The 14,554-nt window shown below is 38.4% G+C and overlaps 1 protein-coding gene and 1 pseudogene across 8 annotated transcripts in view; both read right to left on the bottom strand.

Annotated features, from left to right (window-relative positions):
• The window catches only part of CNOT1 (CCR4-NOT transcription complex subunit 1), a 103,006-nt gene that overhangs the window by 41,955 nt on the left and 46,497 nt on the right, over nucleotides 1-14,554 (bottom strand). For all 8 annotated transcript variants that reach the window (XM_021705772.1, XM_021705778.2, XM_021705776.2 and 5 more), the window contains exons 13-16: nucleotides 12,771-13,011; nucleotides 10,461-10,580; nucleotides 8,321-8,443; nucleotides 8,003-8,154 (exon numbers count right to left, since the gene is read on the bottom strand). In XM_021705772.1, the coding sequence (XP_021561447.1) occupies nucleotides 8,003-8,154; nucleotides 8,321-8,443; nucleotides 10,461-10,580; nucleotides 12,771-13,011 (636 nt within the window). The remainder of the gene's footprint in view (nucleotides 1-8,002; nucleotides 8,155-8,320; nucleotides 8,444-10,460; nucleotides 10,581-12,770; nucleotides 13,012-14,554) is intronic.
• LOC110594261 lies at nucleotides 3,470-4,484 on the bottom strand (annotated as a pseudogene).

Raw genomic sequence — 14,554 nt, forward strand, 5'->3', positions numbered from 1 at the left:
AAGCAAGAAAGCAAGAAAGCAAGAAAGCAAGAAAGCAAGAAAGAAAGAAAGAAATTGGAACCTAGAGTTGGGTAAACTACGTCCTTACACATAAACACAAAACATTTTATCCAATTTCAATATGTCCTTAAATTTCCAGTATTTAATTCCAGATTATTTAATTCCAGGTGGATTACAATATACAAATGTGAAAGGCAACACTCATAAACTTTAAATTTTAGAACGTTAAGAACTTACAGAGCAGCGTTTCTCAACTGTTGCACTATTAGCACTAGGGACTGGATAATTCTTTGTTGTGGGAGGCTCTACTATGGACTGTAAAATGTTTAACAGCAACCCTGGCCTTTACCTGCTAGATGCCAAAAGCACATTTCTCTCTGCTTGTAACAGTCAATAACAGTATCAACTCACTCTGAGGGAGCAAAATATTCCCTGGTTGAGAATACCCAGTTACAGGGATATATGTGTGTACATTTTTTAAAAAGCACAGAAAAGCCAAATAAAATTCAAGATCTACATGGGAAAGGTTAAGAAACAGGACTGGAGAGGAAGACAAAGTTAGCTCCAAAAATGTTATGGTTTAAGCTACACAGCAGACTCACAGGTGTTTATTATGCTTCAGAACTTACAAAAAAATACACAGTACATAAGCAAATGGTGGAGTAAAACGACCTCCAAATATTCTCTCCTCCATAAAAGCAACTAGAACAGTGACAAAAATTATCAGAATCAACTATATCAGAACTCTGAAACTTTTAACAATCCAGAGTTTGTTTTTTTTTAAACAATCCAGAGTTTTTATTCCAGAAACACTGGATCTTGGTAATAAAAGCAAGCTTTCTGGCATCTCCATTTGCTTTACTCCCATGCACCCTCTCCAGCTGGACAGCAACCTTGAAAACTAATAGCCCACAATCATAGAGAAAATCAGCAGCCTGACAGCCACAGGACAAGGCTCAGAACTGACTGGAGACATCTTCAAAGCCTCATTCTCAGAGAGCTGTCATTATTTCAAGAGAGGTTCCCTGTGAGACCACAATGGCAAGATTATCTCTATGTGACCTAAGAGCTGGCCAACCACAAACAGCCTTTTCCTCATGAGGTATTTGTTACATACATTTAAAGGTAATTGTTTTAATTTTCTGGCTGCCTGAGGTGAAGATAATAGTTTGAGCAAACAATAGGTTAACCAAAAAGCTTAAAAGGAACATTTGGGGAATAAGATTCCCATGGATGAAACTGAGAACTCTCACAAGTCCTCGGACATGTGTAGAGCACTGCCAATACATCAATCTGCGGTATTCCGAAAAAACACTTGAAAAGGACCAAGCTCTCACCTCAAGCTGAGGTTCAGGCTCTAGGAAGGAAGTGAAGGCTAACAAGGAGTTGTCAAGTGACTGGCTTAGTATTAAGATGTGCCCCAATATGCACACAAAATCACAGGATAAAGAGTTAACTTACTAATCCTGGCATTTAAGAAAATCACCCAAGTCTTAGCTGAACACAAGGCTACCCAAACATAGATGTCAGTGGCCTAACGTGACAAAAAAGAATACAGACACTACAGAAATAGTTCTGCAAAGTCTCTAAACAAAAGAAAAAAAGCAACAAAACAAAAAATTCAGGTGATGGGAGAGAGAATCTGATTTCAAGAACTGCCACATTATTTAAACTTACCAGTTTTCAACCACAAATTATAAGACATACAAAAAACACAATAAAGCATGGCCTGCACACACCAATAAAATGGTATCAACAGAAACTGTCCTGAAAAAAAGAGATGCTGGACTTCATAGACAAAGACTTTAATTCAGCTATTATCAACTACATTCCAAAAACTGAAGTAAAGCATGTTAAAAAAAAGAAAAAGAAAAAAACTACAAGAAAAACTTTAAAAAGATGCCCCTGAAGGGGCGGCTGGCTGGCTCAGTTGGTGGATCACACAACTCCTGATCGCAGGGTTTTGAGTTTTAGCCCCACGTTGGGTGTAGACATTGCTTAAAAATTAAAATGCTACGCGGGGAGAGGGGGACCTGGATGGCTCAGTCAGTTGGGCATCTGACTCTTACTTTCAGCTCAGGTCATGATCTCGGGTTGTGGGATTGACCCCTACATCGGGCTCGACACGGAATCTGCTTGGGATTCTCTCTCCCTATCCCTCTGCCCCTTCTCCAACTTGAACACACACGCTCTCTCTGAAATAAATAAATCTTTAAAAAAAAAAAAAAAGATGTTCCTCAAGATAGAGCATGTCAATAGAAATTATTATTTCTTGGGGCATCTGGCTAGCTCAGTTGGAAGAGTGTGCAACTCTTGATCTCAGGGTCATGGGTTTGAGCCTTACAATGGGTATAGAAATTGCTTAAATAAGTAAATAAAATTTTTAAAAAAGAATTCTTTCTTTTAAAGTTGAAAAATGTAATAACTGGGGCGCCTAGGTGACTCAGCCAGTTAAGCGTCTGCCTTTGGCTCTGGTCATGATCCCAGGGTCCTGGGATTGAGCCCCAAATCATGCTCCCTGCTCAGCAGCGGGGTCTCCCTCTCCCTCTGCTCTTCTCTGCCCCCCCCCCCCAAATAAATAACATCTTTAATAAAAAGGAAAGGAAGGAAGGAAAAGAAAAGAAAAATGTAATAACTGACAATTTCACTACAGGTTTCCAAGAACAGATTCATGGAGGCAAAAAAGAATCCATGAACTTGAAGATAGCTAAGATTATCCAGCCTATAAAATTGAAAGAAAAAACTAAACTCAGAGACAGGTGGAACACTACCAAATGTACCAACATATATGTAATGGAAGTCCCAGAGGGAGAGATGAGATGGAAAGGGGGCAAAAAGAGTATTTGTTGAAGTAACAGCTGAAAACTTCCTGAATTTGATGAAAACCATTAATCTACACTCCTAAGAAGCTCAACAAACTCCAAGTAATATAAACACAGAAAGTCCAAGCCTAGAAACAACATAATCAAATTGTTGAAAGAAAAAAAGAAAATGAGAGCAGCTTAATGGCAAGGAGAGGCAACTCAGTGCATACAAGGGAGCCTCAAAAAAAATTAATAGCTATGGAAGCCAGAAAGCCCTGGAATGGCGTATTCAAAGAACTGAAGGAAAAGGACTGTCAATAAGGAATCCTGTATTATAAAACTATCCTCCAAATACAAAGGAGAAATTAAGACATTCCTAGTTAAACCAAAACTAAGGGAATTCATTCTTAAAAGACCCACCCTAACAAGAAATAAAGGAAATCCTTTAAGCTGAAATGAAAGGACACTGCATAATACCCTGAGTTCATATGAAACAAGTAAGAGCACCAGTAAAGTGACATAGATAAAGATAAACCACAGTATGTGTTTTTTTTTGTTGTTATTTCTCTTTTTATCTCCTACTTGATCTTTCTTTTTTGGCTTGGTGAATAAGTTTATTATTGTCTTTAGCCGAAAAATCTTCATAGAAATTATGGTTTGGTTTATTAGCTCTCAGTGGCCCGCTCCTAAGCTCTACAAAAGCTTGTGTTCTTTTGAGCTACCTCATCTTTCTTCAGGGCAAGAGACATTTTGGAACAGTTCCACCTCTTCTTTTTAACTTCTTAAGGCTTCTTCTCATAGACTGGATTCTCTCGTACAGCACCATGAGCGTTCTTACACACCTCCTCTACCATGTTTAGAGTTACTTTGTTCTTTATGTATTGAGAGCATTTTATTTTCTTTATTTTTTTAAGTAATCTCCACACCCAATGTGGGGCTTGAAATTATAGCCCCAAGATCAAGTCACATGCTCCACTGACTGAGCCAGCCAGGCACCCTGAGAATTGCTTCACGTAAGCATCTTCATCTTCTTCCATTTGGTAATGCATATAATCTGCAACATTCTGACCCATGATGTGCTTCTAATGTACTTCTGCATTGAATCCCTTGCTTTCCAAATCGTAACCAGGGAATCATTTGGTACTATGACAGACAGACAAGCTTCCATCCACAGATCCCTTGACGGCCACAAAAACTTTATTTCCAGTAGCAGCTCTGGACAGCTTTGCATCCAAATAGCAGGTGAAGACACCAGGTTGACCATCAATGCTTTTCCACATTGTATTCATCTCCAGTCACCTCCACCTGGCCTTCATAGATGTTGTCCCTGCCAAACCTACTGAGAAGTCTGCAGGCCAGCAGCAGGGCAGTACAATATGCTGTAGCATAATTTGTCAGGTCCACCTTTACACTATACTTCCGGAGTTCATGAGCATAAGCTGCAAAAACGGTATCTCCTTCTATGCCGGCATAAGCAATATGACAAATGATATCTCTGTTGGTTACTTAAACTATCATTCTATATTTGGATGTGTTGCACTTATTTTTATCCTAAATTACCAAATGTTTCTGAGCATAGTAATCAGTTTTACCCTCTCGTCTTCCAAATTTCACTTGGTATCTCTTGAAGCAAGCCTTACTCTTGATAATTTTAACAAACTCCATCCTGAGGAACAGACACCAGCGTCCACAGCTTGCCACAGACCAATCTCCTACTTGAGTTAAAGGACAATTACTACACAAGATAATAATTATACCTTTTTTGATGGGAACACTATGTAGAGAGGTGTAATCTAACAATAGCAGCCCAATGAGGAGAAAGGGAACACACCTATATGAGTAAATTTTTGCTTTCTATTGACATTCAATTGTTATTAATCAGAATTAGTTTTTTTTTAAGACAAATGTTAATTTTAACAGGTAACTACAAAGGGAAAAAAATAAAAGCATATATACAAGGTAACAACAAGGGAATTAAGATGATATACTACAAGGTATCTATTTAACAGTAAAGGAGGCAGTAACAGAGGAATGAAAGAACAAAACAGACATAAAATATATACAGAAAAATACGAAGTGACATGAATCAATTACCTTATCAGTAATCACATTAAATATAAATAGATTAAATACTCCAATTAAAAGAGATGGTCAAATGGATTTAAAAAAAATAATCCAACTGTATGCTGTCAAGAAGTGACTCACACTTTAGATTAAGATACCTATAACTCAAGTTACAGATGCCTTAATCTTAAAGATGAAAAAAGATACCATGCAAACATTAACAAAAAGAGAACTACATTGGCTCTACTAACATAAGACAAAATGTAGCCATTAAGAAAGAAATTAACAGGAACTAAGAAAAGCATTTTATAATAATAAAAAGGCCAATCCTTCTTACAGGAAGACATATAATAATCATAAGCATACATACCTTTAAAAACAGAGCCCCCAAACACATGAAGGGAAAACTGAAGGGAGAAATAGACAACTCAAAAATAGTTGGAGGCTTCTATACCCTACTTTCCATAATTGATAGTCAGCAATACTATATTATACACTTCAAAGTCACTAAGAGACAAGATCTTAATTGTACCCACCACAAAAAAAGAAATGATAGTTACGTGATATGACAAAGGTGTTAGCTAACACTACAGTAATAATTGTATACTGCAATATATAAATATATCAAATCAACACATACACAAACTGACACAATGTCAATTATACCTCAATTTTAAAAAAATAACAGATAGAACCACAGAGCAGTTAAACAAGGAATAGAAGACTTCAACAACACTATAAAACCAACTAATCCTAACAAACCTATACAGAACACTACCCAACAGCAGACTACACACATCCTTCTCAAGGGCACATGGAAAATTCTCCAGGATAGACCACAGTAGGCCATACGATAAGTCTCAATAAATTTCAAGAGATTATAAAATCATATAAAGCATGTTCTCCACTCACAACTGAATAAAAATCAGTTAACAAAAGAAAAACTAGGTAATTCCCAAATATGTGGAAATTAAATACAACATACTCTTATGGGTCAAAGGAAATTAAAAAATACTTTCAGATGAAAACAAAAACACATAATACCAAACTTAAAGCATTTCATGTGTGGAAATTCAAAGCCATAAACATCCCAATTAAACAAGAACAATCTCAAATAGAAAACCAAACTTTCCCTCTTAGTAAGTTTTAAAAAGTTCAAACCAAACTCAAAATAAGAAGCTGAAATAAGTGGAAAATAGAAAAACAATAAAGAAAAACAAAACCAAAAGTTGCTCCTTTGAAAAAGGTTAACAAGATTGACATACATTTAGCCACAATGACAAGAAAGGGGTGGTGAGGGAGGAAGGGAAGAAAGGAGAAGAGATTCAAATTACTAAAATCAGGAACTGAAAGAGAGGATTTTACTACCAACCTTAGAGAAATGAGAAAAATAAGGATATAGTATAAAAGGAACAAAATGGGCAAATTCCTAGAAAAAACACAAACCACCAAAACTTGATTGAAAAGAAAAAAAAGGAAAGAAAATCTGCCTAGGGGTACCTGGCTGGCTCAGTTGGTAGAGTCATGTGACTCCTAATCTCAGGGTTAAAAGTTCAAGCCCCATGTTGGGTGTACAGATCACTTAAAATTAAAAATCTTGGGGCTCCTGGGTGGGTCAGTCGGTTGAGCGTCTGCCTTCAGCTCAGGTCATGATCCCAGGGTCCTGGGATCGAGCCCCACGTTGGGCTCCTGGATCAGCGGGAGCCTGCTTCTCCCTCTCCCTCTCCCTGCTCATGCTCTATGCTCTCTCTCTATCTCAAATGAATTAAAAAAAAAAAAAAAAATCTGCATAGATCTGTAACAAGATACTGAATCTGTAATTAAAACCTACCCACAAGAAAAAGCTCAGGACCAGATGGCTTCACTGCTTAACTCTACGGAACATTTAAAGAATTGACACCAATCTTTCTAATGAAAATTAGAAGAGGAAAGGGAAAGAACACTTATCAATTCACTGTATGAGGCCCTTATTACCCTGATAATCAAAACCAGACAAAAAGAACACAAGAACAATATCCCTTAGGAATGCAGACACAAAAATCCTTACCAAATACTAGCAAATTGAATTCAGCAACATATAAAAAGTAGTATACACAAAGACCAAGTGAATGCAAGATTTAACATCCGAATTTCACTTAATATACATAAACAAAATAAACAAAAACCACACGATCACCTCAAGTGATACAGACAAAAACATTTGACAAAATACTTTCATGATAAAACATGCAACTAACTAGAATTAAAGGTAAGGAAACCTCAACCTAAAGGGTATCTATGGAAACCCACAGCTAACATCACACTTACTGGTGAAACACTAGATACCTTTCTTCTAAATTCAAGAACAAGACAAGACCGTCTGCTCTGGCCATTTCTATTCAACATCAGACTGCAGGTTCACACTAGAGAAAATAAGCAAAAAAAGATGGGAAGGAAAAAAATAGAACTATTGACACGTGACCTGACTTGTACAAAAAAACAATAAGTGCAACAAAAGAAGCTTAAGACTTGTACACTGAAAAGGACAAAACATCAAGACCTAAATAGACCTTAATATTTTCAGACGGCAATATTCCCCAAAATGATGTAAAGATTCAACGTAATTCCAGTGGGCTTCTTCACAACTTTGCAAGAATTCATCTGGGAATATAACCGACCCAGAACAGCCAAAACAATCTTGAAAAAGAAGGAAGCTGGAGGATTCATATTTCCTAATTTCAAAACTCACTGAGAAGCTACAGTATCAAGACGGTGTGGTCCTGGCAAAGATCAACATGTACAGATCAACACAACAGAACTAAGAATCCAGAAATAAAACTCACACACTATGGGCAACTCATTTTTCAGAAGACAATTCAAAAGAGAGAGACCAGTCTTCTCAACAAATGGTGTTGGGACAACTGAACATCCATATGCAAAACAATGAATCTGAACCTCACCTTACATCATAAACAAAAAAATCAACTTAAATGGATCTAGTATGTGTTTTTAGTATAGTACTTTGGATTTAAAAAACCACTGGATTATCTAAGCTGCTGTCACTTTTAATCATTCAACCCCTCTTTCCCCAAACAATTTATTCATATAATCCAATTCCAATACTAAATAGTCCTATTTAAGCATGCTCTTCTTACCCTGCACAAGCTTGTAAACAGGCCAACATTGTCGCCAGGGTTTCTGGAGGAAGTTGAGCACTTTTGGGCTGATCTTTCTCCGGAGCAAGTCCACCCAAAATCGAAGGGCACCGTCTCTTTAAAAAAGTCATACATGCCTGGATAAAAGGCTCCTGGAAAACAGAAAATCTTTCGGTTCATTTGAAATTGATCTTAACTACGTTCAGACTATTAAAGACAGTATAAAATCCACAAAATAATAACATCTTCATTGCCATTGTTCAGGTATTTTAGCCATCAAAATTTTAAAGCAGTAATAAATGGACAAATCCTGCTTACTCCATGCTCTCGAATTTTATCTGTGAGCCACTTGTCAAGTTTGAGGTATTCACGACGTGAAGCAAGTGCAGCAAGGTCAATAACAAAGGCAAATGGAGTACCATTTAGCAGCATTGACAAGGCCTAAAACAAAAGAATATAAGAAACTTTAAGTCAGAGTGTCTGGGTGGCTCAGCCAGTTAAGCCTTCTGACTTTTGATTCTGGCTCAGGTCATGATCTCAGCGATATGAGATCAAGCCCCACAGCACGCTCCCCGTTCAGCAGGGAGTCAGTCTACTTGAGATTCTATCCCTCTCCCTGTACCCTGTCCTGCCCCCCCAACATGCATGCAACCTCTCTTAATCTTTTTTTTAATTAATAAATCTTAAAAAAAACAAACTTGTAAGTCAAGCAATTAAGTATCTTTCTCACACTCCGTTCTATTCTGTTCCCTGATTTTATTTTCACAATCAAGTCTAAATAAAACAAATTGCTAATATTTTCTTGGTCTTAATTTTTTAAATAGCTTAGCTTAATTCATTGGTGATATTAGTTTTTACTTAAAATAAGATCACATTTCAAAGATGGACGGACACATGACTTTACCCTGTGCTTCTTAAAATAATTAAACCTAAATCAGAGCAAGACACAATGCATAAATAAGGATCAATACTTGATTAAAAAAAAACAAACTAAACTCAGACTTACTCCAACCTAAGCACAACTTCAACACCAGTACTATGCACCTACTGGTCAAAGACATCAAGTCAGACTATTTGTCAAAAGATTCCGTTAATGCTAATGAAAACTGCAAAAGGGATGAAACCCAACCAGTTTCTCCACAAATTATATCTAACATATTACATGAAGTCAGTTATACCACTTGCTTTAAAATAGCCTTGCGGGGGCGCCTGGGTGGCTCAGTCGGTTAAGCGGCTGCCTTCGGCTTGGGTCATGATCCCAGGGTTCTGGGATCGAGCCCAGCATCTGGCTCCTTACTCAGCGGGGAGCCTGCTTCTCCCCTGCCTGCCATTCTCCCTGCTTGTGCTTGCTTTCTCGGTCTCTGTCTCTCTGTGTCAAATAAAATCTTTAAAAAATAAACAAACAGGGGGGGTGGGGGGATGGGTTAGCATGGTGATGGGTATTAAAGAGGGCACGTTCCGCGTGGAGCACTGGGTGTTATATGCACAAAATGAATCATGGAACCCTACATCAAAAATTAATGATGTACTGTATGGTGACTAACATAACAGTAATTTAAAAAATAAATAAATAAAATATCCTTGCAACTATCATAGAAGACCAAACAAAATTCAATCAAATGTACTGAGAACTGAAAACATTTTTTACCTTTTTAAAAGATTTATTTGAGAAAGAGCAAGAGAGGTGCACAAGCTGGGGGGGTGTGGGGGCAGACGGAGAGGGAGAAGCAAACTCCCCGTTCAGCAGGGACCCCAACCCAGGGCCCGATCCAAGACCCCAAGACCCTGACCTGAGCCAAAGGCAGATGCTTAACCAACTGAGCCACCAAGGCACCCCCATTTCTTACCTTTCTAAAACCACTCTCCTTCCAATCCCTTTGTACTTACAAGGCAAACTGTAAATCTCAACATAATCTAGCTAAGAGTTAGTTACATCTGAATTATCCCTAACGCATCTGTATTACATGAAAAATGTTTTCTGGGGCGCCTGGGTGGCGCAGTCGGTTAAGCACCAAATTTGATTTTGGCTCAGGTCATGATCTCAGGGTCATAAAATCGAGCCCTGTGTCAGGCTCCACACTCAGCGAGAAGTCAGCCTGAGTTTCTCTCTCCCTCTGCCATACCCCACCCGCCCTGCCCTGCTCTCCCTTACACTCTTTCTCTCTCCAAAACAAATCTTTATTAAAAAAAAGTTTTCTTTTCTCATTAATAAATAAAAGTGTTAGCCTGGGGGTGCCTGGGTGGCTCAGTCGGTTAAGCGTCTGCCTTTGGCTCAGGTCATGATCTCAGGGTCCTGGGATCGAGCCCCGCATCAGGCTCCCTGCTCTGCGGGAAGCCTACTTCTCCCTCTCCCACTCCCCCTGCTTGTGTTCCCTCTCTCACTGTGACTCTGTCAAATAAATAAATAAAATCTTTAAAAAAAAAAAAAAAAAGTGTTAGCCTGTCCCTCCAAGCTCACCTTCAAGTCCTGGGCCACATCAAGTATTCGAGACAATTTGGCCTGGTCATACTGCTCCCCTCGCATGTACCATTCTGCCATTGCATGCATGATAAGTTGGCGGATTGAGGGAGACTGTCCCTAAGAAAAGAAAAACGGGGTTATATATAACAATTCTGCAAACATTTTCACAGGCACTACTGCAAATGCCCAGCTAATTTAACTTGTTACATATATGTAAAATTGAGGTGTACCCGTGCAGACATTAAGTTCAATGCTCAAGCAGTGATTGCAGGGACATTCTCTGTAGGTAAGTCAAGTTATTTCCACATCTTCCAAATGAAAGCCTGTCCCTAAACCATGGGTCATTCAGTGTATATATTTGTCCTGAAAACATCTGCCAATATTTTTTCAAACAAAATAGAATACGATATGAACATGAGGATACATCAAATTTGTATAATTTCGTTATTATTAAACTACAAAAATACTGATCTATAAATGTTTAAAACTGGTTTAAGGTAATCATTTCTCATGTTGCACAGTATAGTATTCTATCAGTATTTCTAAGAATGGTACTTGTACATTCTACAGCTAGCTTTTTCACAAATGGGAATGTTCATTTTTCTGTAATTATCCAATTTCCTTTATTTCCAGAAAACAGCCTGGCTTTGAGGCCTGATCTAAAGGCTTGTAGCTGAATGACAGAAATAAACAGCTGGAATTTAGTGAATAGTTCTCATAGAAGCACTGGCAAGGCAACTGCTATCACTATACCTAAATCACTTTCCAATTACTGTCCTAGAGTGACAGAAGATCAAAATGAAACAAGTATTCAACAAGGAGTGAGGAGTTGCTCCTTTTGGCCTGCCCTTTGTACCTCATGGCTGGGGCGATAAAGACCTGAAAATATCCGGGCTGCAAAGCTTTTGGATAAATGCTTGTTAAACATTCTGTAAGTTTACCCTGTAATTTGAGTCTCTAGAAATGGAGAACTGACTGAATAGCATAGAACTAATAAAGCTAACATTTTTCATTTATAAACCAGAGTCGTGGGGGGCCTGGGTGGCTCAGTCGTTAAGTGTCTGCCTTCAGCTCAGGTCATGATCCCAGGGTCCTGGGATCGAGCCCCGCATCAGGCTCCCTGCTCGGCGGGAAGCCTGCTTCTCCCTCTCCCTCTCCCACTCCCCCGGCGTGTGTTCCCTCTCTTGCTGTGTCTCTGTCAAATAAATAAAATCTTTAAAAAATATATATATATATATATCAGAGTCTTAACAAAATTTTTTAAGTGCTTGTATATAACTACTGAGAATAAAAATGATTAAAGAAAAAAAAATAGCCAAAAAAAGGTACTTGAGGGGAGCCTGGGTGGCTCAGCTGGTTAAGCGTCTGACTCTTGGTTTCAGCTCAGGTAAATGATCTCGGGGTCATGACATTCATTGAGCCCTGTGTCGGGCTCCATGCTCAGTGGGGCGTCTGCTTGGAGACTGTCTCCCTCTGCTCCTTCCCCTACTCGCTCTCAATTAAACAAGTAAATCTTTAAAAAAGGGTGGGCACTTGGTGTAAAGTGCTTGATAATTGCTTTTTCTAAAGCTTCTGCATTTGTCATTATTAAAAATACAATAGGCCATTGGGGAAAAAATTCAATGCACAAATATATATATATATTTTTTTTTTTTTTTGAAGATTTTATTTATTTATTTGACAGAGAGACACAGTGAGAGAGGGAACACAAGCAGGGGGAGTGGGAGAGGTAGAAGCAGGCTTCCCGCAGAGCAGGGAGCCCGATGCGGGACTCGATCCCGGGACCCTAGGATCATGACCTTAGCTGAAGGCAGACGCTTAGCGACTGAGCCACCCAGGTACCCCCACAAAAAAATATTTACAGGTTAAATTCTACAGACTTAGGGAGGGAAAGCACAGGGCTTAAAAGGCATTTCAGTAGAAACAAACAAAACTTAGATGCCGGGTATGGATAAAAGAGAAAATAATGTCAATTAAATTGATTTATAATCTTCCCCCATTTACTGTTAAAAAGTGACATGAGTACCTTCTGGCTCCATGATAAATAATTAAGTTCCTTACTGTTATCAAAAGCATACTGGTGCCCTAGTAGTACAGAGATTTCATAATACTGAATTATTTATTATTTTTTTGCCTCTTCCCACTTGTTCTTTGAAGTTTTAGACTTTAACATTCACATATTAAAAGATAAAATAAGCTTTATGGAAGTGCCACTTCTCTAAAGTATCATAATTGAAGACTGACAATTTAGTTGAACATCCTCCGAAGAATGTCAGTTACTAAGAGAAAAAAACGTTCATTGCTTACCTGCCCATGCCATGCATAGTGCAAAATAATAGCAGAGTTAGGATGGTTTCCGAGGAAAATTGGCATCAGAGTGGAGATGAGCTCATGGCGCAAGGTGTGCCAAGAGGTGTTGATTTGTAGTAAGGCCAATACCAGCATGTCTGGACAGTGCTTAATAGGGAAGCTGAAGAGCTGTTTGACTTGTTCATATTGTCCCACCTCTGCAAGCCTCAGCAGAGATTCAATCAAATCCAAGCTCTTCCTAACAAGAATGGAAGTAAGATACTCTGTCAATGAAAACCTAAATATACAAAAATCTATTTTCCAAATAAGTGATACCAGCTACCACAATAAAACTGAGTTGTTGTCAATTTGAAAAATGTTTAAATTAGGGCTGTTCATATTAAAATTATATGCTGGTATACTTTCAGACTAATTTCAAAGGCAGTTCAAGTTGACAGTAAGTGATGAAGGAGAGGGGACACCACAGACCACTTTTATAATCATGGATCCTCCTTACCAAGAAGAGATCATCAAAGATTTTTGTGATTGGTATAAAAAATAGAAATAGCATCACAGACTTTATTTAGGAATAGTCAAAAATCCGAAATATAAACATAGACCTATTTATACACACAAAAAAATTCTACACAAAAATGTAGCCTGAACACTTACTTTGGTAATGCCAAGGTCTACGTTAAGTGCTTCCTGATTTCAAGCAAGTTCAGAAGTCCACAACATCCCCTATGCATTACTCTTGTCCCAACAAGCTGAATGTGGTTGACTTTAATCAAATCTCAAGAGCTTACTCTACCCTTAGTCCATGAAAACTATGGGGACAGAGATCAAATTAAATGCCATGAGGAAACATATACCCCATACCATGGGGTAGTTTAAAGGATAAAAGATCCTATTACTTTATCAAATCAATGGCAAAAACTGTATTTCAAAAAAGACAATGAGAAAAGGAAGACTTACAGAATAAAAGAAACTACGTGAACCCTGTCTGGACTCTTCATCATACAAACTGTTAGATATTTTTGAGACAAACTTGAATGTACAGCTATGTTAAGGAATTGTTAAATGCACTATGACATTTCAGTTTTATAAAAGAAAATACTGCGGGGCGACTGGGTGGCTCAGTCGTTAAGCATCTGCCTTCGGCTCAGGTCATGGTCCCGGGGTCCTGGGATCGAGCCCCGCATCGGGCTCCCTGCTCCGCGGGGAGCCTGCTTCTCCCTCTCCCACTGTCCCCGCTGTGTTCCTCTCTCTGTGTGAAATGAATAAATAAAATCTTAAAAAAAATTAAAAAATAAAAAAATAAAAAAAATAAAAGAAAATACTGCTATATACATTAGACTTGGCAGGAGGGGAAAAAACATCAACCAAGCCTGCATATCCAATGTTGCTAGCACCTGCGAAAAGGACGAACTTTAGAACTAACTACTGCGTGGGAGTCAATCTTTCAGAACAGGGATCAGCAAACTACATCCACAGGACCAATCCTACCTACTGCCTGTTTCAGTAAATGTTTTGTTGAAAGAACTACACCCATATTTATATTGTGCGACAATAGTTAAGCAGTTGCTACAGAGACCATCTGGCCAGGGAAGCCAGATATTAACTAACCCGTTACAGGAAGTTTACCATCTCTTGCTTTAGAAAATCTGGCAATATCTAAAGGCTTTAAATTGCCCTAAAAATCCAACCCACAGCCCCAAAAATTCAATCATCTGTCCTGTGTTGGAAAAGGGCCTCAGAAAACCAGTTAGGAAAAAAGTAGTTACCTTTGGGGAGCAATCCAG

This window comes from Neomonachus schauinslandi, chromosome 16, assembly GCF_002201575.2.
Source record: "Neomonachus schauinslandi chromosome 16, ASM220157v2, whole genome shotgun sequence".
Taxonomy (NCBI): Eukaryota; Metazoa; Chordata; class Mammalia; order Carnivora; family Phocidae; genus Neomonachus; species Neomonachus schauinslandi.